Source organism: Falco cherrug, chromosome 2 (assembly GCF_023634085.1).
Source record: "Falco cherrug isolate bFalChe1 chromosome 2, bFalChe1.pri, whole genome shotgun sequence".
Lineage (NCBI taxonomy): Eukaryota > Metazoa > Chordata > Aves > Falconiformes > Falconidae > Falco > Falco cherrug.
The window spans coordinates 19,083,247-19,106,491 of NC_073698.1; the positions used below are offsets into that span (position 1 = coordinate 19,083,247).

Genomic DNA, 23,245 nt, shown 5'->3' on the forward strand with positions numbered 1-23,245 from the left:
TTGTCTCCTGTAACATCCTCACTGACAAACTAATGAAAATGGGCAAGATAAATTGTGAATTTAACAAGTAGCTCTCAACTGCTGCACATAGGAGGTTTTGCTCAACAGCACGAAGTCCAGCTGGAGGCCAGTCACTAGTGGTGTTACCTTAAGAATAGATACTGGGACCAGTACTGTTTAACATCTTCATTAATGACTCGGATGACGGGACAGAGTATACCTTCAGTAAGTTTGCTGATGATACAAAACTGGGAGGAGTGGCTAATACACCAAAGGATCATGCTGCCATCCAAAGGCACCTGGACAGGCTGGACAAATGGGCTGATAGGAACATCATGAAGTTCAATAGAGGGAAGTGCAAAGTCCTACATACACTGAGGAATAACTCCAGGCACCAGTACAGGCTGGGTGCTGACCAGCTTGAAAGTGGCTTCATAGAGAAGAACCTGGTGGTCCTGATGGACTTCAAGTTTAACATGAGCTACCAATGTGTCCTTTTGGCAAAGGCAGCCAACATAGCCTTCATTAGGCAAAGTGCTTCCAACAGTTCAAAGAAGGTGATCCTTCCCCACTACTCAGTACCGGTGAGACCACACCTGTACTATTGCGTCCATTTCTGTGTCTCCCAGTATAAAAGACATGGACATACTGGAGGAAGCCGAGTAAAAGATCATGAAGATGTTTAAGGGACTGGAGCATCTTTCATATGAGGAGAGACTGAGAGAGCTGGGACAGTTCAGCTTGGAGAAGAGAAGGCTCGTGGGATCTTATCACTGTGTATACATGCATGACCGGAGGATGTAAAGAAGATGGAGCTAGATGCTTCTGTGGTGTCCTATGACAAAATAAGAGTCAATGAGCACAAACTGAAATAAAGAAATTCCATTCAAACATAAGAAAAAACTTCTTTATGTGGTCAAACACCTTTTGGGTTATAGGATCATTTTCTTCCGTAGTTAATGGGTGAGAATGTTAAGGCACCTGTGCACATTAGCACTGGGAAGATGGAAAGGGAGAAAGAGAATGATATGAGAAGCATGTCCTCCCTCAGAGCACAAAAGAAACAGGACATGATAAATCTTCCATCTCTCGATATCTTATTATCTAGGCTGCTGGTAGGGCAGGGCAGCCAAAGTTTCTTGATTTTTCTGGATGTATGTGATACACCAAGGAAAGCAGATCAACTGTTCACAGCAGTTATGTCTGGTACTACTATTTCTGTCATGTTTACTGTCTCCCCAGGTGAATGGATGTCAATCCACTTGGATGATCTGATGCCCTCAGACAACTTTACAGCAAACCCAGGAGATCTTGCCAAAATGACTGTTGCTAAGATTTTCAACAACGCTTGCCAGGGGCATAGCCTAACAGGTAATGAGCCACTTGCTTTTAACCTGCTACCTGCACGTCTGTGTCCTTTCTTCTGTGTCCCATTTGCTCCTTCTACAGCTTTAAGTTCAGCTAGATCAAGTGGGCTGTGGAGGCACTGCCTCTGAGTCTCAGCAGGATGTACTGTACTTGCTGTTTCTGAAGTCCTCACAGCACTGCATTTTTTATTCCTGGTCTGAAAGCTGTGAGTGTAGGGTAGCAGGGTACCTGAGCTAGTTCTTCAGTTACAATAGCAAATTGGCTGTAGTGCTGTGGCATTCAGCATACAGCAGACACACACTTACTTTGCTGTGATTTCCAGCAAGCCTTTCTGCTCACCTTGCACAAATAAAGCCACTAAATATTCCTGATCTGTTGAGTTCAAAGGCAACTTAATACATCCCTGCCATTGTTTCCAGGATGTGTGGACGAGGGGAGGCAGGAGCTTTTGGGGAGGAACTGCACTTCCTGTCCTGCTACACCCGCACTTCCTATGGGTGCCAGCCAAAGCTGAGATCTGGTTACTGGGCAATTCTTCCCAGAGGGGACAAAGCCCAGGCTGAAATGTATGAGGTTGACAGCTTTGCAACCCTTTGTTAATTGTTAACAGATTCCAAATGCTTCCTTTGGGTAGAGGCATCTCTTTGTCAGGTTTTGACATTTTTTACAAAGGCGTCTTATGAATGATTGTGATTTCAGGTCCTCCAGAGGAATCTGCTGCTCTTGAAGATCCAGCCAAGTCCAGTCTTTCTACAGAAGGAAATGTATGCTTCATTTCTTTTTTCTCATTTCAGCTGCCTGACATTACACATGAACTGGTTTAAGAAACAATAGCTTTCCCAGGCATTTAGGGATTCCGTTATGCTGGTCCCTGGTTTAGATAGTACATTGGCTACAGGAAAAAGTAGTTGCAGGTCTTTGTGGGTCACACAATGAGGGTGAAGTGATCCCCACCTATAACAGACAAATACAAGGACAGAGGTGGCACATTTAAGCCTTCTGTGGACTTTGAAAAAGCATGAAATCACTGTCCCCATTTCTCCATCCCTTGCAGGGCTTTTGTCACTTCTGTGTAGTATTGGGATTGATTTACTAGGGATGGGATGGTGAAGTAGACATACACCTGGGAGTCTATTGTGTCAAGTTAAGTAGGAATTGACAGAGCAAATGCAATGGAGTGTTAGGCAATACAATAACGTCCAAGCTTCTCCATTCACAGTTCCTCAGCATGGACTCTATGATCAAAGAGAGCATCCAGAAAGCTGTGATTCAGTTGGAAGACAAGACAGACAATAGTCGGCGTGCCATTAAGAGAATCACGATCATTTACAACTTACTTTTCCAGGATCATGGTAGAACCACACGTGAGTACAAACAAAGGCCCAGCGTGGGTTGGGTTATTTTTATTTCTGCAAGGCTGCATCTTGCGTATTGAAAACCATGAACAGGGGGAATGAAATGAGTGGTTTAATGATCTGTCCTGATGCTTGTCTATGAAAATATGTGGGGAGATCCCAAAGAAGAAAGGACTAGGTTTGCCTAGAGCCTCTTCTTCTCTCTATGCACCCCAAGTTGTGTGTTCTCAGAGTTTGCACTGGAACATCCAGCTTTTCACATGACCTTTGATGGAAAACTTGGTAGAAACATCTGAGGCAGAAGCCACTTTATACTCCCATGACTATTTCGGAGTCCAAAGTGACCCAAGTGATTCCTACATAGAATTGATACAAATTATTTGTGCAGGTGATGTGGTGTCTTCATAGAAAACTATGGCTTCAGCAAAATGGAAAGGGTCTGGTTTCAACAGAAAACAAGAACCAAAATCCTTGTAGATGCATTTGGAAATTATTCTTTCCTGCACATCGAAAGACTTTGTCACTGTGGTGCATGACTTGCTCTTTGAGCAATAGGTTCCTGTCAGGAGCCTAGGATGTTTGTTAACAACTGAAAAAGAAAAGACACCATGTTGCCACTTCAAAGATGTGGTGGGTCTGGAAAGTCCTTATGGTCACATGGCTAAGGCAGAATTTATTCTGTACTAAATTTTGATTATAAGAAAATTTCCCTTAGGAAAAGATATTTTCTTGTGATTGCATAATGACACCTTCATTCCTCAGCACAATACAGGATGAATTTTGCTTGTGGTGAAGCAAAACCATCAGTTTTATTTTATATTGATAACAGTGTCATCAGTGTCATACAGATAGGAACAGGATGCCAACCCTTCTGCAGTACTGTGACTATTCTTGTGACATACAATACTAAACATTTCTCCATATCAATATGAATATCAGAGTGTTTATACACCATAGAACCTAAATCACACAATTATTTTTAAAGAGAGAAGTGGATTTTCTTTCCTCCATCAAAAATGGCACGTGTTCAACAAACGTTGCCCCCAAAATCAACTCACTGAAAATAAAGAGGAAAGGGAAGAGGCTAGAGTAGAATATAAAGCACTGGAATTTATTGTGGAAGAAAACCAAGAACTTTCATAGTGGTCGCTTTCTATGACTGGCTTTATGTTGACTGAAAACTTTGCATGGAAACGTCTTTCATTCAAATGTTTTAATAAATGTTGTTTTATAATTAGTTTCTAGTTGTTTTATGAATGTGCTGAAAAAGAGAATTTGCCACCTCCTAGAAGAACGTGAGAAAATAAGCTTTGAGCCAGGGGAGTGGGTCTTCCGCAGAGCTGTCTCCAGTGAGTTCATCCTTGAAGAAACTTCATTCAGGTACTTTTACCTGTGCAGCTCTTTCCAAATTTCTAACACGTCTGTTTCTGAGAGCATTAAAAAAGCTGTGGTGTGTGAAGCACAATATTTAATGGGGCTCAGATATGACAATTAGGAGGGATTTTGCTGTCTAGTATACAGAAGTAGATGTGAGTTTCTGATGAATAGAGGATTGGTCAGGTACAAGGAAAGCACTTAACAGGCCACGTTATCACTTCCAGGCATGCTCTGTGGATGCATTTAGAAGACATTGTGGCAAATCTGTTTGCTCAAATTCTCGCAGTGGTGGATGCAAACAACAACCTGGATCATCTCTTTCCGCTGTCTCCATTCTCAGAACTGTGGCTTCAGATGTTTGCAGAGGACTCATTCTTGAGTTTTAAATACACCAGCAAGTAAGAGACTTGGTGGGGAAATACAGTATGTACATTAGTGGAATTAAAACCTGCTTTCATAATCCAACCCTCTACAAAAAGAAATGGTAAAACAAGTCTGAAGTTAAGATAAGCTCACACAGCTCATAACTTATCCATGATAAGTCTTTTGGGTCATGATTTTGGAATCAGAACTTTCCAGTTCTCTTAAACCTTCAGCAACTCAGGAACATTAGCAAGGAACTCCAGTTCCTTGGAATAGCGATTAACACAGAGTAAACTCAGAAACAGTAGGTCCGGATTTTAGCAACTTGAATTTGAGTTCCCTAAGGTAAGAGCAGATGAATCCCTTCCCCAGCATAAAATGTATCTAGTGTCCAACTATCACATTTCAATTGATCAGTCATCTTATTCTGAACAGTAGCTGTGGCAGACACAAGACAGGTGTCTGACTCGTTTGCCTTTCCCCTGCTGCAATGTTTTTTAGCCTTCAACTCCCAGTGACAGCAATTTTTTCTGGTCGTGCCTTGTTTTCACTGTTGCTGGTTTTTACAAAATATTTTTCTGTACTTTTTAACCTTTTAAGCAGAACATATACTAGTGGCAGTCAGAAATTTCTCTGTGATGCTTCAGTTCAGTATACACAGAGCACATTACATGTTTGCTTCATTCTATACTGTTTAAGGAAACAAGATGCTAAGATTTCGGTGTTGTCAATGACTGAAGACCCCAACACATCCATGTTTTGCCAGTTCCCATTCAGCTGGGTTCTGAAGGCCTACCTGGAGGAACTATGGGAGAAAGTCTATAATACGAGAGGTAACATCAGACTTTTCAAACAAGTGTTGTTCTTTAATCCAGGGAAGGTGATCTCCAAAATTTCCCATAATAGCCAAAGGTTGTGATAGGACCAACCGTAGCAGTTCTGTTCCCCACACAACCATAATGGCCTAAAATATCTGTTCTGCACTCCTAGTTTCCCGTCAACTTCTATTTTCAGGTTACCTGACATCTCTGTCCTTTCCTCTAGGTCATCCTAAAATACCTATGAAGGAACCAGCTGAATTTTTCCAATCACTGGTCAAGGATGTGTTGATGCCAGATGGCAGTAATCCAGAGATGATGCAGTGTTATACCAATGACTTTCTAAGGATGACTTTTCCTGGGCAAGATCATTCTGTCTATGAGGTAAACGCGGTCTGGTGGGGTATAAGCTTTAAAAGTCACTGGCTTGAGTCACAGGACTACAGATATCTATGGTTCCAAGAACTAGGGGGAAAAAATAGCTTCTCCTGTTCTGCACGCTTCCCAACAACTGTTGGTGCTCAGTCTTAATTCCACCTTGAGAAAAATATTTTTAATGGACAAGCTTCACTGGACTGTTTCAACAATGCTGAACACCATGCTCAGTCCCCTGCTGTTTGTTTGGAGCAGAAATAACACCTTTTATTTTATCTGCAGATTCTGTCAAAAGCTCTCCTAGTGAATGCAAAACAGCTCTGCTCCTCTGTGGGGCAGAGGAAGATAAGCTTCTCCCCCATTTGGCTTCATATGGAGTATTTCTACCTACGAGAGGAGTATCAACTCTTTGTTGACTTGGTAAAAATTGATGAGACTGTAACAAGTGACCTGCAAAAAAAGTATGAGAAGGACCCGCCAGAAATGGTGAGCAAAAGGGAACAGCTGGTGTTTTGCAGAGCAAAGAGGCACAGCCTGTTTCTGCCTATGGTTACTAGCAAACACTCAGTGAAAGTGTGTAAGAGAAAAATAAGACTTCAGGAGATCTTTCCTTGGAAGTATTTTCCAGCTTCCAGTAAGTCTTAGGGAGTTTCTGAGTTAGTGGTCATATCCAGCTCATTCCCTACCAAAGGACCTGTCCTTCATCCTCCTCTAACCATTTCTTAATTCCATTTATACTTTTTTTGTTTTCAAAATGTCTATAATTTAATCAGCATTATGTAGAAAAACATTACACATCCTTTTGCTTGTGTTATTCTGGGTATGACATTCATCTCTCCTTAGACAGTCAGACGTTATAGGTGATGGTAACAGTATTTAAATTCTGGGATGGGGTCCATGTCTGGATTCAGACACTGTAGCTTACATGTCTACAGGGATGTGCCTGTATTTGCAATGGTCATCTGATCACCTATGATTGTTAGTGAAAACATGGGCTACAGAGACAGTGGAGAGTGACTCACAACTGAATGGAGAGGCGCAGTCCAGTTGCCCAAAAGTAGGCATCTACTGACATTTAAGATACTCCCTGGCCTCCAGCTCCTGCTGCGGTAGGGCATGGGTCTCCTGTAGGTCTTGTAGGCCCTATACGCCAGCTGTGTGTAGATGTCTCAGACAACCAAAGTCATTTCAACTGACAGCAGAGACCTACAATAGGGCAACTGGATTCCACCTAAATATCTGTCTTTCCAAAGAACAATTGCTTCAATAATCTTAAACATCTCTCTGTGAAATGGAAGAACTGTTCTTTGGAGGTATCTGTTTCTCCCTCCTGAAAGTCAAGGGAACTGAAGGCAACAAGCTTAGAGCTGAAAGTTTCCCTGTGGAGGGAAAGCCGTGCTCTGCTCCCAGTATTCAAACAGTGATCAAGACACAAGTGCAACACAGAGTTACACTATGGTACAATTACAGTTTCTGTACTCTTCTCACATCCTTACCTAATAAATTCCTGCTATGGTATTTGTTGCTGTGTACACCAAGGTAGAGTTTCAGAGAATTCTCCATCACAGCCTCCAAAGCTTTTTTTTTTTTTTTTCACCAAGGTGCAATGGGACCAGGTCAGCTATAAAAGCTGGATTTTTTTTCTCTCTCTCTAAATGTAGTTTCAGTTTATCACTCTTGACACCTTGAACATTCTCCTGAAGAAGGTGCAGCCCACAGGTAATCTTCGGTCATTTGAAGCCTGTACAGAATGGCTTAGAAGGGTCAAGTCCATTATGCCCTGGATGGAACAGATCAGTATTGACAATTACCAGCTTAATCTTCACCAGAAGAAAAGGGAGCTCCTGAGGAGTGTGTTGTAAGTCCAACCCTCAACAGACATATCTTCATCTTTCAAGTAAGAGGTTCTCTTTCAGACAAGCAAAACTTTTTTCCTTCAAATTGTCTCAGTGTATTTGCTAAAGATTCTGTCAACTCTCACCGGAAGGTTTGAAAACTAAAATGCTTGAAGCTTAAAAATACAATCTGTGGAGAAAGATTTCACATAATCTACCCTTTTTCCCTGGAGTTCCTAATCCAGTGTTTCAATTAATTGAAAGGTTTCATGCAAATATATAGGGCCTTATCTCACCTCTTCCATGAGATGGTTGTTTGCACTGTGAGCTTAATCTATCCTTTCCTTGGGAAGCCATAATAGTTAGTTTGAGAACCTTAAGATCCCTGAAACTCTTGGCTCACTTCTAATCCTTTGCTCATTCTGTTGTCTGATTATCACAAAAGCATTGGCAAAATCACTCCAAAAAAGCTGTGTTAAGAACTACACATTTTAATCATGGCCACGCACCCAGCATTCTTAAACAGTAAGACCTGTTTTCCTGAACATCTGACTTCGTGCTTTCTCATGCCCAGGATATTTGCTGTAGTAGTGTAGGTATCTCCATAGACAAAACCCAGTAATGATTCAAGAAGTTTGGTCTGGAGACACTCCAACAAGTGAGGTAGACAGGACCATGCCATTTTTTTCTCTCTTTGCTTGGTTTAGTCTACCAAAGCAAGCCCAGGAGTTCTTGTGTCCTGAAATCATTTCACAGTACCCGAGACCTGTCATAGAAATATTGGTTGGAAGGGACCTCAGAAGTCTGTAGGCCAGCCTCCTGCTGAAAATTACACCATTAACCAACAGTAGAGGAGGTCACCTGTGGCTTTCTCTGGCAAGTCTTGAAGCTTTGTTTGGCATTTGCGTGTGTGTGTGTTTTCCAGACACGAGTGGACCTGCACCAACATTGTCTACATGTTCTTTGACCACATGCTGCACAATGAGACAGAAATAGATGAGAAGCTTCTGAGACTTCTTGGGAACCATTTCATCTTCATATGGAATGTATGTGCTCAGTGTAGTGCTTGCCTGGACAATTTATAGCCTTGGAGACAAGCAGAGTTTGAAAGGAGCCTTATCTTCCAGGGATTCCTCTGATTCCAGCTTGAGAGAGGGCATAGAAATAGGAAGAGGATGCAAAGAGGGTGGAAGCACCACCCAGTGCAAAAAACACTGAGATTTCAGAATCATCATGAAAGCCCCCCCAAAATCAGAATTTTATGTAAAGGAAGATTTCCTTGAAAGCTTAAGACATATTTCAGGCCAATTATCCCTGACATTACATGAGGAAAGACACTTTGTAGGCCTGTTTGATTTTGGTGGTTTATTATGTAATGTTGTGGTGCTGACATTACATGTTGGTCTTTTTTCATATGCCAGGAAGATATTTTCATTGAGCTTTTACCATCCTTTCTTTCCTACAGCGCCTGACTAAAACACAAAATTTTGAGCCAGCAGAAACTTTGAATTTGGTGACAGAAGTGCTCAAGAAATGCAATGAAAAAGCTGAAATTGTGTACCTTGTGTAAGTCCAAGCCAAAACAAACAAACAACCCAAACAACAACAACAAAAAAGCTCTTTCTGGGGACAAAAAATGATTTTTTGTAAGGGGTGGGGTAAGATTGTCACTAGCCAATGGAGATTAATCTCCTCAGGCCAAGGGATCCCCCCTGGAGACTACTAATGCCAAGGCATGTAATGCCCAACCTCAGGCGACCATGGAGCAAAGCCTTTTCCATGCGGTGTTGTGTCTGGCTGGTGTCAGAGACAACCCTGGAATTGAACACGGGGTAACTGAAGGTACTCACTAGTTAGACTGTGAATAAGGCCCAGCCCCCTCACCCAGCCAAGCCTTAGTATGTCAGGCCACATCTCTTAGGTGGGATGGTCCTTGGTGGAGCCATCCCCTTAATGAACTATCAGATGTTGCCCCTATTCTGTGCTCACCAGTAAGGCTAGTTAAAAGTTGCAATTCAGTTTTGATGCCCATGGCAAACATTGGGCATGAGAATCCCATGCCCACTCTCAGGTCTGGCACCAGTGTAAAATCAGCCCTGAGTTGTATCTTCCTTTGGTGACATCTTTCAGGAAGGGTGTGAAGGACTGCAAGAGCTGTCTACTGGAGATCACTGACCCAGCAGAGCTGCCCTGTGGACACATTTTCTGCTCGCAGTGCATTCGTGAGTGGAGCAGCAAGCACTGTAAGATCTGCAAGGCTAACTTCCCAGAAGATTACACACCCACTGCTACAGTGGCCACAAGGTATCCTGCAACCTGTAAAACAACTAGTTTTGTTGTGTCAGTCTCTACACCTTGTATAAAATATGGAAATAGTTACCAGAAAAGAGGCTACACCAACATCATTAACACATGAGCTCCACGGAAAAGTCATTATTCACCACCTGTAGCAAGCCCTTGGTGCTGAGAGGATTCACATGAAGAGATCTGGATTCAGTTCCAGCCCTTTTGCTTCCATCTCAACAGGTGGTCTATCCAGGCATACATACTACATGAGAATTCATTTGCCTTTGTTCTGTAGCTATCTTGAGTGGAAGCAGGAGAAAGGGAGAGTACAAGGAAGGAGAAAGTTTGTCCTCAGTATTCAAGGAAAAATGCTGTTAGTGGGTTTTCTGGGGGCTAATTCCCCTCTCTATTTAAAAAAATTATTTCTTCTCCACAGTCTAGGTGTACCTGATCTGGTCACATACAGAGAATCAGAAAAGACAAGTTGTTTCTTTGTTTTGTTGGGGTTTCATGGTAGATCTTGATTTTTTCTTCCCTACAGGGAAGCTGTTGCATCTCGCAACAAATTCCGGAGGAAATGTAACTCCTTCTTTGTGGAGTTTGTCACCACTTCTATCTTGGGAGACAGAGGCATACCATCCCCAGAAGTCATTACTCAACTGATCCAGTTTGTGGCCTGCAAGCCATCCAGCCCTGAGCACCAGGCAGTAAAAAGGGGTAAGAGCCTGATTTCACTAGCACCCTGATCTGATCTTGTACTGAAGAAAAATAATTAATGTCATCCTTCATTTTTAGTGTGCAAGTCAAAAAGTGAGCTGTCACCCTTTGAAGAGTGCATTGACACCAGTCCAACAGTCAAGTCCTCCCTCTTGAAACTGCTTCTGCGACATGGGTTAGCATGAGCTAGGTCCTGGCCTGACCACTGAGCCACACAGGCTACACAGATGCTCACATGCTGTCTTTTTTTGTCATAGGTTCAACAACATAAAGGTTCACCTGGAAAAATACCTTTCTGAGATGGAGAAAAAGATAACTTTCAACAAAATTAACTGGAACCATTTCTACTTCATGGTGGTGCATTGTCTGGAGGTAAGTGCAAGTATCTTTGAGTTGTTCTTGGAATCCATACTCAAATTAACCCTTACTCCCTGTCCTGCCCTTTGCAGATCATACTCTTCCTCTATCTTTCCCCCCACTGGCTCCTCAGGCTGTCTGGAACAGGCTGCTGACCCGCCTTGGTTCTGTGCCTAAGTGTAGTGTGGAAGAATCCAGGCCTGAGTTATAAGGTCCAGTGTACAGTCTGAATTTTGGAGCTGTGGCTCTTGAAGCCCAGGGATGCCCTGGCCTGATTTGTAAGCCACAAGAGCCTCCCTGCAGCATAAGTGACACTCTGAGCAGAACTGTCCCTGGTCTCTTCTCCAATTTGAACTGGAGCACTACTGATATGCACAAGCACACCTGTTCAACATACGATTCTCCACCAAGTGAACAAGAGAGGAGGCAGTCCTCTCCTGCCAGGGAAGCAGAGTTGGGGTTACCCTCAAAGGTGATGAAAAATACTCCACCTGTAAAGCAGAGCATTGCTACGGACTTGAGATTCACATGGTACAACATCACAGCAGAAATAAGTCTGCATCTGGTGAAAAGGCTTGGGAAAGAAGAAGGGATTATTCAGAACCTATGGCAGCTTTGGACTCTTAAGTTTCCCTCTCTCTTTCTGTTGAACAGGATTGTATGTATCCTTCCTCCCAAGATGATGCCAGCCAGCTTGCTGAAAGGTGCCTCTCTACTGCAGACCTTTCCGCTTTCTGCTCATGCAGGCTCTCAAAAATTGACACCCTCCAGTTCATAGCCCGCCTCCGGTTCTCCATCAGCCATGTGGCCACTGTGCTTGGCAGACAGGTGCTCTGCGGTGAGTCCTTCTGCTAGCCACAGAGAGCATGAGATTTTTGTTTTCTTATAAGCAGGTTTAGAACAAGCCAAACATTCACTAGTATAGGAGGTTCCTTCTGGGGGAAGAAAAAAAAAAAAAAGAAAATAAAAGAAAAAAGTAAGTTTTGTCTAAATTTAAGGGGTTTAACAGATGATTTTTCAAGAGGTGATTCAGGATCAGAAGGCCTAATTTATTTCTTTTAGATCTAGATAATTTTTTTACCCTCTTAGTCTGACACTATAAAACTATTTTTTGTCAATATTGAAACTGAATAGGGTTAAACTAGCTACATTTTTATATAAATAGATCGCATCCAAAGATGTGTATGTTACACCCAAAACATATATGTTACCTAGAACTTGTTGATTCCCTCTGAAACCGTTTTCTTTTTACTGGATTATTTTCTCAGTATTGAAACATCCAGGTTTTGGTCAGCGTTAAAAGAAATTTATCTGAACATTGTCATTTCCCCTGAATAAGTAGTTCACCAGACTTAAGGGGTGGTGTGCAGCAGTGTATCAAGATAATCGTTTAAGTGGCTACAGGTAGGTGCATGTGCTAAGACTCCCTTCTCCCATTAGTCTGTTGAGAATGACATGCAGAATCTATGGAGTTCACACTGAACACATGAGTCTCTTGGTTTAGAAGTGACTGTATTGCACTTTAAACTCTGTTGAGTCACTTCCTTAGATCTTTGTCAGCTTTGAAGAGTGTTCAAGTCTGAGTGAAGAGACTGGCACAATCTTACCTCAACCCATATAATCAACGGAGGTAAGAGGAGACCCTTTATAAGGCCAAGATGTAAAATAGGCCAGAGGATTCCCACTTTTCTCAGCTACCTGGAATAGATCCATGAGATTGCTTTCCATCTTCTGGACAGCCTTGAGAGCTTTCCTCTCTGACCTAAGATAGATGCTAGAGAAGATTACCTGACCAAGAACCTATAAGCACAAAAAAACAGTGGGCCATTCAGTCCTCATATTCACTGCCCAGTATTCTACTTCCCTGCATGCTGTAGGTATTGAGAAGCCCAAGATACTATGGTTGCAGGCCATATTTCTACTCTTGGGGAAAAAGTGTTGTTGCAACCTAAGCAGGTAAAGTGTTTGCAAAAAGGTTCTATGATGTACAACTGCATGGGAGTGAGCTTAATAGGAAATCTCACTGGTACCTTCAGATCCAAACAGATCTCCTGGTGGGAACAAGCAAGAGGAGCAAGACCTGGTGAATGCAATGAAGAAGCTGGTGGTAAATGCACAGACACCATGGCCTCAAATATTCCTCATTAAAAATCTCCATAACAACTACGGTTTCATGCCAATGCAGGAGATTCTTCAGGCAGAAAAATGGATTTTACCTAGAGGGGTTGAAATTTCACAGGTGAGTGTCTTCTGAAAGCCCATCTGCAGGTCACTGAAGTTGTGTGATCCAGGCATGCAGATGCACCCAGGCTTTCTTTGCAGCCAGCTCTGAGGGTGTACAGCTGGCTAACTTGAGCCCTGCCTGATGAAATGTATCTTGTGTTGTAGCCTGTGTACCTTATCACAGACAATGAGATAGGAAACACTCAAGTAATTTTTCATTAAGTAATGAAAAATCAGTTTCATTCGGTTCAAGTAATGAAAAATATCTTCTTAGAGTCTTTCTTCCAATCTGAGGAGAGATAAAACCTCCTCTAGAGGACAATTCATTCCTCCTTTAAACCTGCTTAGCATGTGACTATTCGTGTATTTGAAAGACTGCAGAAATGGAACAATTGCACAGTAAAATTCAGGCAGAACAGATTTCAGACTCCATATCTCTGCAGCACCCCGAGCTTGCCCCCATGATACAAATACAAATTTTAGAAAATGCAAAACCAGTTTGTAATATTCATAACATAAAAATAACATGATCATTTGTGAGGGGTCCATCTGAATGCTTCAGTGGGCTTGAGATAACCTTCTACATGCTGGTGGTATCTTCATTATAATAATGTAACTTACATCTGTGTTTCACAGCATATGAGTACCTGGTCAAATATAACACTGATGTTATCAGTGCTGGACAGAGCAAAAAGTCAAATAAATAACAAAGATCCCCAGGAAGTCCAGAGACTGGTGGTGAGTATCTATTGTGTCTCCCACAGATTTCTATGGGGTGTTTGTAGAAAGCTATAGGAATTTCTTCCTGAGTTGGAGACAAGGATCATCACATTTATATTAAAAAACCCCACTTTTTAACCCTACCAGTGGGTACCTCATGAAGAGATGCCTTATGGGACTCCTTAGATTCCATCTGGGTTTGTTTTTTTTTTCAATTTGTTTTCTAGCCTGTCATAAAACAAATGGAAAACATCCTCCAAACACCAATGCTCCCAGAAGAGACTCTGGAAAAAAAGATGAAGAAAATCATGGATGCTCTGTGCAGACACAAAAACAATGTCTTGATGGAGGTGGTCTTTCACACTGCATTTACTCTGGCCTTATCCCAAAGTCCCCTTACTCAACTTTTCAGGAATATCTGCTTTAAGCCTCATGTGGTAAAGGTAAGTCAAGATGTGGGAATACAGATACTTCCCTTCATGATAACATCATTGGGCTGGTCCCGCTTTTACAAAATCAGCTCTGTCAGCTTACAGCCAGATTTGGTTTAGGTCACATATGGAGCCTTGTAGTTCTGCTCACTTCCCGACAGTCCACCAGGAGCAAACTGAGACTGTTCATCACTATCTGTACTGAAAGCAAGGGATGCAAATTGCTGGTGATGCCCATCTCTCTCTGGTTGAATCTAAGGGAGCCTAGAGGCCAGGCAAATATCAGCTGTTGATTGAGCTTATATGACTCAAATTGTAGCCCAAATGTCTTCATTCTAGACCACAATATGCCAGCTGTCAGGTAAGATAAACTTTTTACTAGACTATACCCCACTTTGCATCTAATGATGGACAAATTATTCCCGTTATTTGAGGAGTGCAGAAAGCAACTGAGATATGCATTGCACATCTCTTGGCCGTGAAGACAATGGCAGTGTCCAGGTTTCAGAAACACAGAATGGTCAGAGTTGGAAGGGACCTCTGGACATCATCTAGTCCAATCCCCTGTCAAATAAGCAAGTTCTCCTAGGGCAGGTTGAACAGAATCACATCCAGGTGAGGTTTGAAAATCTCCAGAGAAGGAGACTTTATAACCTCTCTGGCCAGCCTGTTCCAGTGCTCGCTTGTCACCCTCAAGGTAAAGCAGCTCTTCCTCATATTCAGGTGGACCTTCCCATGTTGCAGTTTGTGCCCGTTGCTCCTTGTCCTGTCACTGGGCACCACTGTGAAGAGCCTGGTCCCATCCTCTTGACACCCACCCTTAAGATACTTGTATGCACTGATAAGATCCCTCTCGGTCTTCTCTTCCCCAGGCTAACCAGGCCCAGCTCTCTCAGCCTTTCCCCATAAGGGAGATGCTCCAGTCCCCTCATCAGCTTTGCAGCCCCCTGCTGGGCCCTCTCCAGTAGTTCCCTGTCTCTCTTGAACTGGGGAGCCCAGCGCTGGGCACAGCACTCCAGATGGGGCCTCACCAGGGCAGAACAGAGGGGAGGATCACCTCCCTCCACCTGCTGGCCACACTCCTCCTGATGCACCCCAGGGTCCCATTGGCCACCTTGGCCACCAGGGCACACTGCTGGCTCATGGGCAACTTGCTGCCCACCAGAACTCCCAGGTCCTTCTCTTCAGAACTTTTTTCCAGCAGGTCAGCCCCTTGCCTGTACTGGTGCATGGGATTGTTCCCCCCGAGGTGCAGGACCCTACACTTGCCTTTGTTGAACTCCATGAGGTTCCTCCCCACCCAGCTCTCCAGCCTGTCCAGGTCTCGCTGAATGGCAGCGGAACCTTCTGGTGCATCAGCCACCCCTCCCAGTTCTGCATCATCAGCAACTTTGCTGGGGGCACACTCTGTCCCTTCATCCAAGTCATTGATGAATAAGTTGAACAGGGCTGGACCCAGCACTGACCCCTGGGGAACACCGCTGGCTACAGGCCTCCAGCGAGACTCTGTGCTGTTGTTCACAACTCTCTGAGCTCTGCCATTCGGCCAGTTCTCAACCCACCTCACTGTCCCCTCTAGTCCACGCTTCATGAACTTACCTATAAGGATGTTGTGGGAGACAGTATCAGGTTATGCTCTTTCACCCTGAATCCTCAGTTTGTTAGGCAGATACCAAAGAAGTGATGAAGATGTTAACTTGCGTGTTGCTGTTCTTGTAAACCCAGCTATCCCCAATGTATGTCCAGTTGATATAATGCTATGTCCCTTGGTCTATGTCTCTGTCAAGCTTTTTCATGTTCTCATTCGTACCTAATGTTTTTATCTCCAGAAATTATTTCTCCAGTAGATGAGAAGTGAACTAGGAAAATTGTTATATAATTTCTCAACTTTTTCTTTACACCTGTGTTTCCTTTCTAAGGGGTCCTACCTTCCTACCATGCCTGAAGACCTGCTTTTTGATCAGAAGAACTGGAAAATTGGTCAATATGATACACCTTGGGGTAAGTGCTGAGGAAATTTTGCTTCTTTCCAGCTATATGGATGGCAGACACAGGCAACATGCTATAAATGTGCCATGAGATAGACTGGCCAGGGATTGAAGGGAAAGAAGGAACAGGTGGATGGAGGGAAGGGTGCCTTTCTTCAAAGCTACCTCTGTGTTTCTGTTGAGTGCTTTACCAATCTCCTTTTGGCTGCAGCAACTCCAGGCCCATTTATAGCAAATTCTTGTGAGAACCATGTTGTGAGACCAGATCCCAGTAGATGGGAAGAAGGTCTTACTTGCGAGGAGCCTGGTCTGTTGCCCTCCCAGTGAATTTCTGGCTGTGCTTATATCACAAATGATTTGGTAATTGGAAGAAAATTGACTGATTACTCTAATTCCTTTTCATACACAGTTTGTCAGTGCGGATCATACTGGATCATCACCAACGTAAGTGTCTTTTGGTTTTTTGTAATGCTGAGGATCTTCTGTCTGCTGTTAAGTTTTTTGCCCTACATCTTACCCTGCTGTCATTTCTTTACCTACAGTGTGGGAATCCTGTGGAAGTCAAACAATGCCTATGTGGTGCCAAAATTGGAGGAATTAATCACATACCTGAGAGAGGTTTTGTGAGGAAGGAAATGTAAGTTGGTGCTCTCCAGCCTAGAGCCCAAAAGAGATCAACAGAGCTGCAGCCACTTGACCCTCTTTTTATTCTCTGGGCACAGGGGAAACACTGTAGGTGGGCAGAGCAAGGTCTTTGTGACCCAGGGTCCAGTTGCAGGAAAAAATCTTGGAAATACCTACTGGGGGGAACAGAAAGGAAAGAAAGCCTGAGTGGCATGAAACAGCTAGAAAGAGCATTTCTTCGCAGCAGTTCTTTTCTTCCAAAAGTCTCATCTCGTGCCACATTCACATTTGTTCTGAACCAATGCTGACAAAGCCTCCACCAATGTTAACTTATATGAGAAGAGCCCAGTCACTGAGAGTGTAAACTGAATTACATTTCCTTAACACAGCACGGAAGATAAAACAGGAAAAGGATACATCCTTGGAAGCCCTTCAATACGGAGAATTGAACTGGAGAGGGACCTGTCACCTGCCTCTGTCTGTCTTGCAAGAGCTCTGCTGCATTGTTCCATGCTGCTGGGGATCTATACAGATAAACAGGTGAGACAGCCCTTGCTTCATTTCCTTCCCTTACCTCCTGTCTGCCTGTCCTCTCCACTAAGCCTGCAGCTTCCGCATGATGAATAGTTTCTTCCCTACTCTGGGAGGAATCTTTCTTGAGAGCTAAATTAAAAAAACATCCTGTCTTCCAGGCAATTCTAAGTCTAATGACAGAGAAGCCAAAGGATGTGGCAAAATTCTTCTGGGACCACCTTGAAAAAGATATTGAATGCCTGGCAGTGGCACTTAGCAGAAACATGGAGGATGCCACAGTGACTGTCCATCTGTTTCTCCAGCACTTGAGCAACAGTACAACAGTTAAAGGTACATTCCATGCAATGGGAGGGTACGAACAGGCTTACCTCAGATTGGTTTTCACATGGCCACTGGAACTGGTGACTCTTATCCCATGACTGTAGCTGTTCTCTACAGATTCCAGTGTCTACTGGGTCAGGGTTCATATTTTGCTTTGCAATTCCTACAGGGCAAAACATGGCCTTCGATATTCTGCTTAGACAAGAAGACCGAAGGAAGTGGGAAACCTGCTTTAAAACACTGACTCAGCCATTCTTCCAGGTATGCGAGGGACTAGCCACTGTGTTTCCAGGGATCCCATATACTAACTATCACTTTGTTAGGTATCAACTGCAGAGCCCACACAGGCTCTGATGTGGTGTGATCCAATGAGCTAGGACATTCCCACATGCAATGAACAGGTTCATCACCTCTTTTTTGAGATGCTTTTTATATGTTGATGCAAATCCCCTTTAAAAAAAAAATATGGCTCTTTGCCTTGGAGGGCAAGAAAATACCCTTTTGTTTTCTTCTTGGGCAATTTTGTTCCTGTCCAAGCTTCATTTTTCATCATGAAGTTTTTGCTGTGTCTTCCCTTTCTTCAGAACGACCATTATCTTCCCTCGTGAGAAGACTTGTAAATTCTCCCAAACACTTTTGTAACAAAAAGCAGCTCCTAACAACCCTTCAAATTCCACAGGCCTGGGAGCAGAGCCTTACTTCTGTCAAACAGCAGAGGATAAGAGATCCTCAGGGCTCCAACCTGCTCCTACAAATAGCTTATGGTGAGATTCCTCCTTTTGAAGACCAGCCAAACCTTGGACTGATCGGCCTGTCCTACATGTGGAGATTTGAACAGAAGATGTCCATCCAAACCCTGATGCATCTCCTTCAGCAAGAACAACAAGAAGGCAAAGGAAATTGCTATCCTGTTCTTCTGGAGCTCATGTCTAAGGTGTGTTGTAGAAACATTCCTCCTTTTTCAAATCAGAGACAGGCACCATGTGGATTCACCATTGTTGGTGTCAGTGAGGCACTAAGGTGACTCATTTCCCTGGTTTTCCCAGCACAGTGCCCTTCTCCTGAATGCCACACAATGCCAGACACAATCCTGGTTCCTCATATAAGTGTGTGGATAGCAAAGTCATGTTGCATTTTCCCTTCCAGCTCCAAAACATCCAGTATGTTCAACACTTGCCTGACATTTTCAGTCTGCAGAAAGCTCTGATCCACTTCTTCCAGAACAGCCATGCTGGGGAAACATACTCAGTACAACAGTTTCTAGAACTTTCAGGTATGACATGGACATATTCTAATCCTAGTAAACTGGCCTCTACTACTCCTCAACACCCACATGCTCTGCTCTGATGTTATAGCAGGACCTGTGATTTCTGTTGCAAGCTGTGAGGGACCAGCAAACACAAGACTGCTCCAAAGGAAGATGAGCCAGAACCTAAGGGTGACCATAGCACAGACCAGGCAGCAATCAGGGTGCAGTCCCACAGCATCAGGACAAGGCCAGGGTAGTGACAGAACCAGATTCTGTCAACAGCCCAGTGATCATAGCACTAGGCAAGGAAATTAGTACAGAAGTCATCCTGAAGTCCAGTCAATAAGTTGTGAGACCAGGAGACAGGACTTCTTACAACTCAGGCACTGTTGTGAGCTTACATGTATCTCCTGGGCCCATGCAGAAGGGATGAGGTGGATTCCCCACATCAGGCTGCTCAGGGATAGTAAGGCCTGACACAAGTTCACAGTATGACTGTCAGTCATCTCCATCTTTATGGCCATCTTTGGGGTTTGAGGGAGAGGCTAGAGAGCTCTGAGATACTGGAATGATCTCTGAAATATTGGAACGCATCTTGGGCAGATTGCCTCCCACCCTCATAGTAGGTATAGCCAGCAGGACTTGAGAAACTTGTAGATTTGTCCTGTTGTTTCACCCATGAATGGGCTACATACACGAGACAAGTTTTTAAGACTGTAGGCAGGTATATTAGCGTGGTGTACATGAACTGGCATTCGGTACCCGCTGGATGCCAGGTACGGTATAAATGGTATAATATGAGCTAGAAAAAAAGTAACTCTGGTTAAGCTTGGAGCCACAGCTGTGAATGGCAACCAACGCGCAGCCTAACACAGTTTACTGATCAGCTGTACACTATAAGCTATATCTTTCAGGGAAACTAAACCTTTTTCAGTTGTTTTCTCTTGGGAGCATGCATTGACACTGCTGTTTTTCTCCCCGCTCTGTGCCTGAAGAGGACCAGCGTTCAACTTTTTGCCGAGCTATAGGGACCATCCAGAAAGTCTGGAGCAATATCAGAATGAAACCACTGTGCTCAGGTATTTTGACTTCCCAGGTATTGTTACTTCCCTTTTCTAAGCCATTGATCAAGGCTGGAATCCATGCCAGTTGCTGAGCTCACTTTATTTTGACCCTCTAGCTGAAAACAAATCTAAAAGCCTTCCAAAACGACAAAACCTAATATAAAAAACCTCAAAAAGCTTTTAACAAAGTCTAGCCAGAGTTTTCCCCTGGGAAGAATTCTTCCTAACACCACATTAGCAGAAGAGAAACCCTCCATTTTGTTACAGATGTCAGAGTCCCCCTGGACCTCTTGCCAAAGGACATCAATGCCAGCACTGCTGTCCTGAAACTCCTCCCAACTCCACTTTCTGTCGGTCACCTTGTGACAAGCCTTCTCATACAGCTCCAGAACAGTTGTGTGGACACAGCTACACAGATCACAAAGGAAAAGCAACGGTACATTTCAAACCATTTCTCTGGAGCAATTCAGGACTTGTCTAGAGCTGCACGTGTCACTGACTGCAAAGTGGCATGAGGTAAGAAACAACCTGCTATCCTTAACAGCAAAGGGTAACTTCTTCTCTCCCAGGACCATCTCTGCAGAAGAAGTGAAACCATCTTCAGTGCTGAAGATAACTGAGAATGATCTGATCATTGCAACACTGGCCAACTCCCAGTATGTGATAGATGAAAATGGCACCAAGACAACTCATTTTGACTTCCAGGCATTGCAGCGGCAAGTGATCCAACGTTTTATCAGTGGGAAACCTATCATCAAAGCTCAGGTGAGTTTAGCACGATGCCCTTTCAGCACAAGCCAAATTGCAGTGCTCCAGGCCAGCAGAGGGTGTAGGATTTTACTTCCAGCACCTAGTACTCCCCTCTCCAGAGCTGGAGCAAACACAAATTAAGGTGCTTGCACCTTTGGCAGCCCACCACTCCACATCTATCTGCATTCCATGGATTTTAACAGTTGTGTGGTCAAAAAACATTCTGTGCTCAGCAAATCTTGGTGCTATGAAAGGCACTGTGAGCTTTTCTATTCAAAGCCTGCAGGGGAGGTTGGCCTGGATTTTCTTATAAACAAGGAGTCAGATACAGTCTAAAAAGACTCAAGAGAGTTGAGTTCCTGGGCATAGTATAGGGCTGGAGTCTAATGTGAGTCTCTGAACTGTATTGGAGAAGCCAGCCTTCTTCCGTGCTATTCATCTTCACTTATCCACATTAGCCTTTGGCTTTTCTCTGGAAGCTCTCAAGGGACAAGAACTGCAAATAATTATTCCCATCTGAAAAGGTGGGCCAGAGATACGTACCTCAAAAATTAAGGCTTGCAAGACAGCAATCTATTTAGGTACCTAAGTCCTTTCAGCCCCTTAAAAAACTTCCCATAACTCTCAGGCAGTTATGTAAACTTCACCTGAGGTTCTCCTATGACTGCTGGTTGCCCCAGCTATTTCCTATGTCAGAGGAAGCGCCTACTGGGTGTTTGGATGTGTGAAATGTGAAAATCTGGCCACAAGAAAGTGGGAAAAAGGGATTCAAGGGCATTATAACATGGCTGTCACATAGTCGTTCAGGTCTACATCCTTGTCCAGAAATAGAGTAAGATAAGCAGAGCAACTGACATACAGTCACACAGAAACTGAAATAGTTTGGCTGGAGGGACCTCGGGATGTTTCTGGTCCAATTGTTTTCTCCAAATAAGGCTAACTTCAAAGCAAAAGCAGATTGCTCAGGGTGTTGTACAGTTGGATTTTGGAAATCTCCAAAGACAGAAATTCACCACCTCTCTACCCCTCTGTTCTGATGTTTTAACGTCCTCACCGTGAAAATGTATTCTGCATGCTTAAGTAGGAGATCCCTGGCTGCCCCTTGTCCTTATTGTCTTCACTGCAATCCCTCTTTTAGTAGTGGATAAGCAACTAGCATCTCCCCATAAAGTTCTGTTTTACAGGGTGAACAATCCCCTGCATTCTGTTCTGCAGCCCCTCAATCATCTTTTTTGTCTCTGCTGGACTCACTTCAATTTTTCAATTACTTTTGTACTGAAGAATCGCAAATTTGAAACAGTACTCAAGCATAATCTGGTAGATGATGAATAGATCGGAAAAATCATTTCTTTTGTCCTGCTGGCCACACTCCTGCTAATAGAGCCTGCTGGGCACGTGACTTTTTTCACCATAAATGCACACTGCTGACTCCTGTTCAACCTGTCCACCAGGACACACAGGTCTTTTCTGCAAAGCTGCTCCAGAGCTGGTCTGCTCTCAGCCTGTGCTGTTGCATATGATTGTTCCATCCCAGATGCAGGATTTTGCATTTGTCTTTGTTGAACTTCATGAGGTTCCTGTTGGCCCATTTCTCCAGCATGTTGAGAACCCTCTAAATGGCAGCCATGCCCTCTAGCATATCAGCCCCTTTCCTCAATTTGGTATCATCCACAAACTTGCTGAAATGTCATGTCAGTTATTGCTGAAGTATCTTAACAACATCAGCCAGCTCCCTCAGCACCATTGGATGCATTTGTCTGGTTCCATGGGCCTGTGTATATCCAGCTACACTGGGTCTGGCTGAGATGGAGTTAATTTTCATCATAGCTGCTCATATGGTGCTGTGTTTTAGATTTGTGACCAAAACGTGCTGATAACACACCAATGATTCAACTATCGCTGAGCTGTATTTGCACAGCATCAAAGGCCTTCTCCATTTCTCATTCTGCTCCCCCTCAGTGAATAGATTGGAGATGTGCAAAAAGGTTGGGAGGGGCCACAGCCAGGCAGATGACCCAAACTAACCAAAGAGATATTCTATGACAAATAACATCATGCTCAGCAATAAAATGGAGACAAAGTGGTTTTAGGGAGGTTCATCAGTCTGCCCATGGGAGGTGGTGAGCGATTTCCTTTAATATAACTTGTTTCTCACTTTTATTTTTATTTTCCTTTTTTGCTGTCCCACTGGGGGTAAGGAAAGGAGGGAAGTGAGTGAGGAGCTCTGTGGTACTTGGATGCCACAACAGCAACTTATCTCTGTAGTCCCTAATTTGTTCCTCTTTTTTTTGTGACATGCCTTTAAACTTTGCCATTAAACACAGAGGGCTGAAAGCAGACATTTAAAGTAAAAAACAAGGCAAAGGAAGCACCAAGTATCTCAATGAGTACCTTTTCCATGCCCTTTGTCAGTAGGTCCCGTTCCTTGTTGAGCAGTGGACCTAGTTTTTATCTGGTTTTCCTTTTGCTAATGACATAGTGATGTAGAAG

The 23,245-nt window shown here is 43.5% G+C and overlaps 1 protein-coding gene across 3 annotated transcripts in view; it reads left to right on the forward strand.

Moving 5' to 3' along the window:
- LOC106630970 (E3 ubiquitin-protein ligase rnf213-alpha-like) overlaps positions 1–23,245 on the forward strand; it is a 66,012-nt gene that overhangs the window by 36,695 nt on the left and 6,072 nt on the right. For all 3 annotated transcript variants that reach the window (XM_055701908.1, XM_055701909.1, XM_014277632.3), the window contains 30 exons: positions 1,243–1,371; positions 2,068–2,132; positions 2,588–2,732; positions 3,962–4,103; positions 4,325–4,498; positions 5,163–5,296; positions 5,508–5,665; positions 5,939–6,142; positions 7,318–7,514; positions 8,417–8,537; positions 8,957–9,057; positions 9,622–9,795; positions 10,319–10,494; positions 10,573–10,669; positions 10,752–10,866; positions 11,506–11,689; positions 12,888–13,090; positions 13,711–13,812; positions 14,022–14,237; positions 16,145–16,226; positions 16,623–16,657; positions 16,756–16,850; positions 17,227–17,377; positions 17,530–17,701; positions 17,862–17,953; positions 18,372–18,626; positions 18,839–18,965; positions 19,937–20,020; positions 20,273–20,441; positions 20,575–20,770. In XM_055701908.1, coding sequence (XP_055557883.1) covers positions 1,243–1,371; positions 2,068–2,132; positions 2,588–2,732; positions 3,962–4,103; positions 4,325–4,498; positions 5,163–5,296; positions 5,508–5,665; positions 5,939–6,142; positions 7,318–7,514; positions 8,417–8,537; positions 8,957–9,057; positions 9,622–9,795; positions 10,319–10,494; positions 10,573–10,669; positions 10,752–10,866; positions 11,506–11,689; positions 12,888–13,090; positions 13,711–13,812; positions 14,022–14,237; positions 16,145–16,226; positions 16,623–16,657; positions 16,756–16,850; positions 17,227–17,377; positions 17,530–17,701; positions 17,862–17,953; positions 18,372–18,626; positions 18,839–18,965; positions 19,937–20,020; positions 20,273–20,441; positions 20,575–20,770 — 4,295 coding nt within the window. The remainder of the gene's footprint in view (positions 1–1,242; positions 1,372–2,067; positions 2,133–2,587; positions 2,733–3,961; positions 4,104–4,324; positions 4,499–5,162; positions 5,297–5,507; positions 5,666–5,938; positions 6,143–7,317; positions 7,515–8,416; positions 8,538–8,956; positions 9,058–9,621; positions 9,796–10,318; positions 10,495–10,572; positions 10,670–10,751; positions 10,867–11,505; positions 11,690–12,887; positions 13,091–13,710; positions 13,813–14,021; positions 14,238–16,144; positions 16,227–16,622; positions 16,658–16,755; positions 16,851–17,226; positions 17,378–17,529; positions 17,702–17,861; positions 17,954–18,371; positions 18,627–18,838; positions 18,966–19,936; positions 20,021–20,272; positions 20,442–20,574; positions 20,771–23,245) is intronic.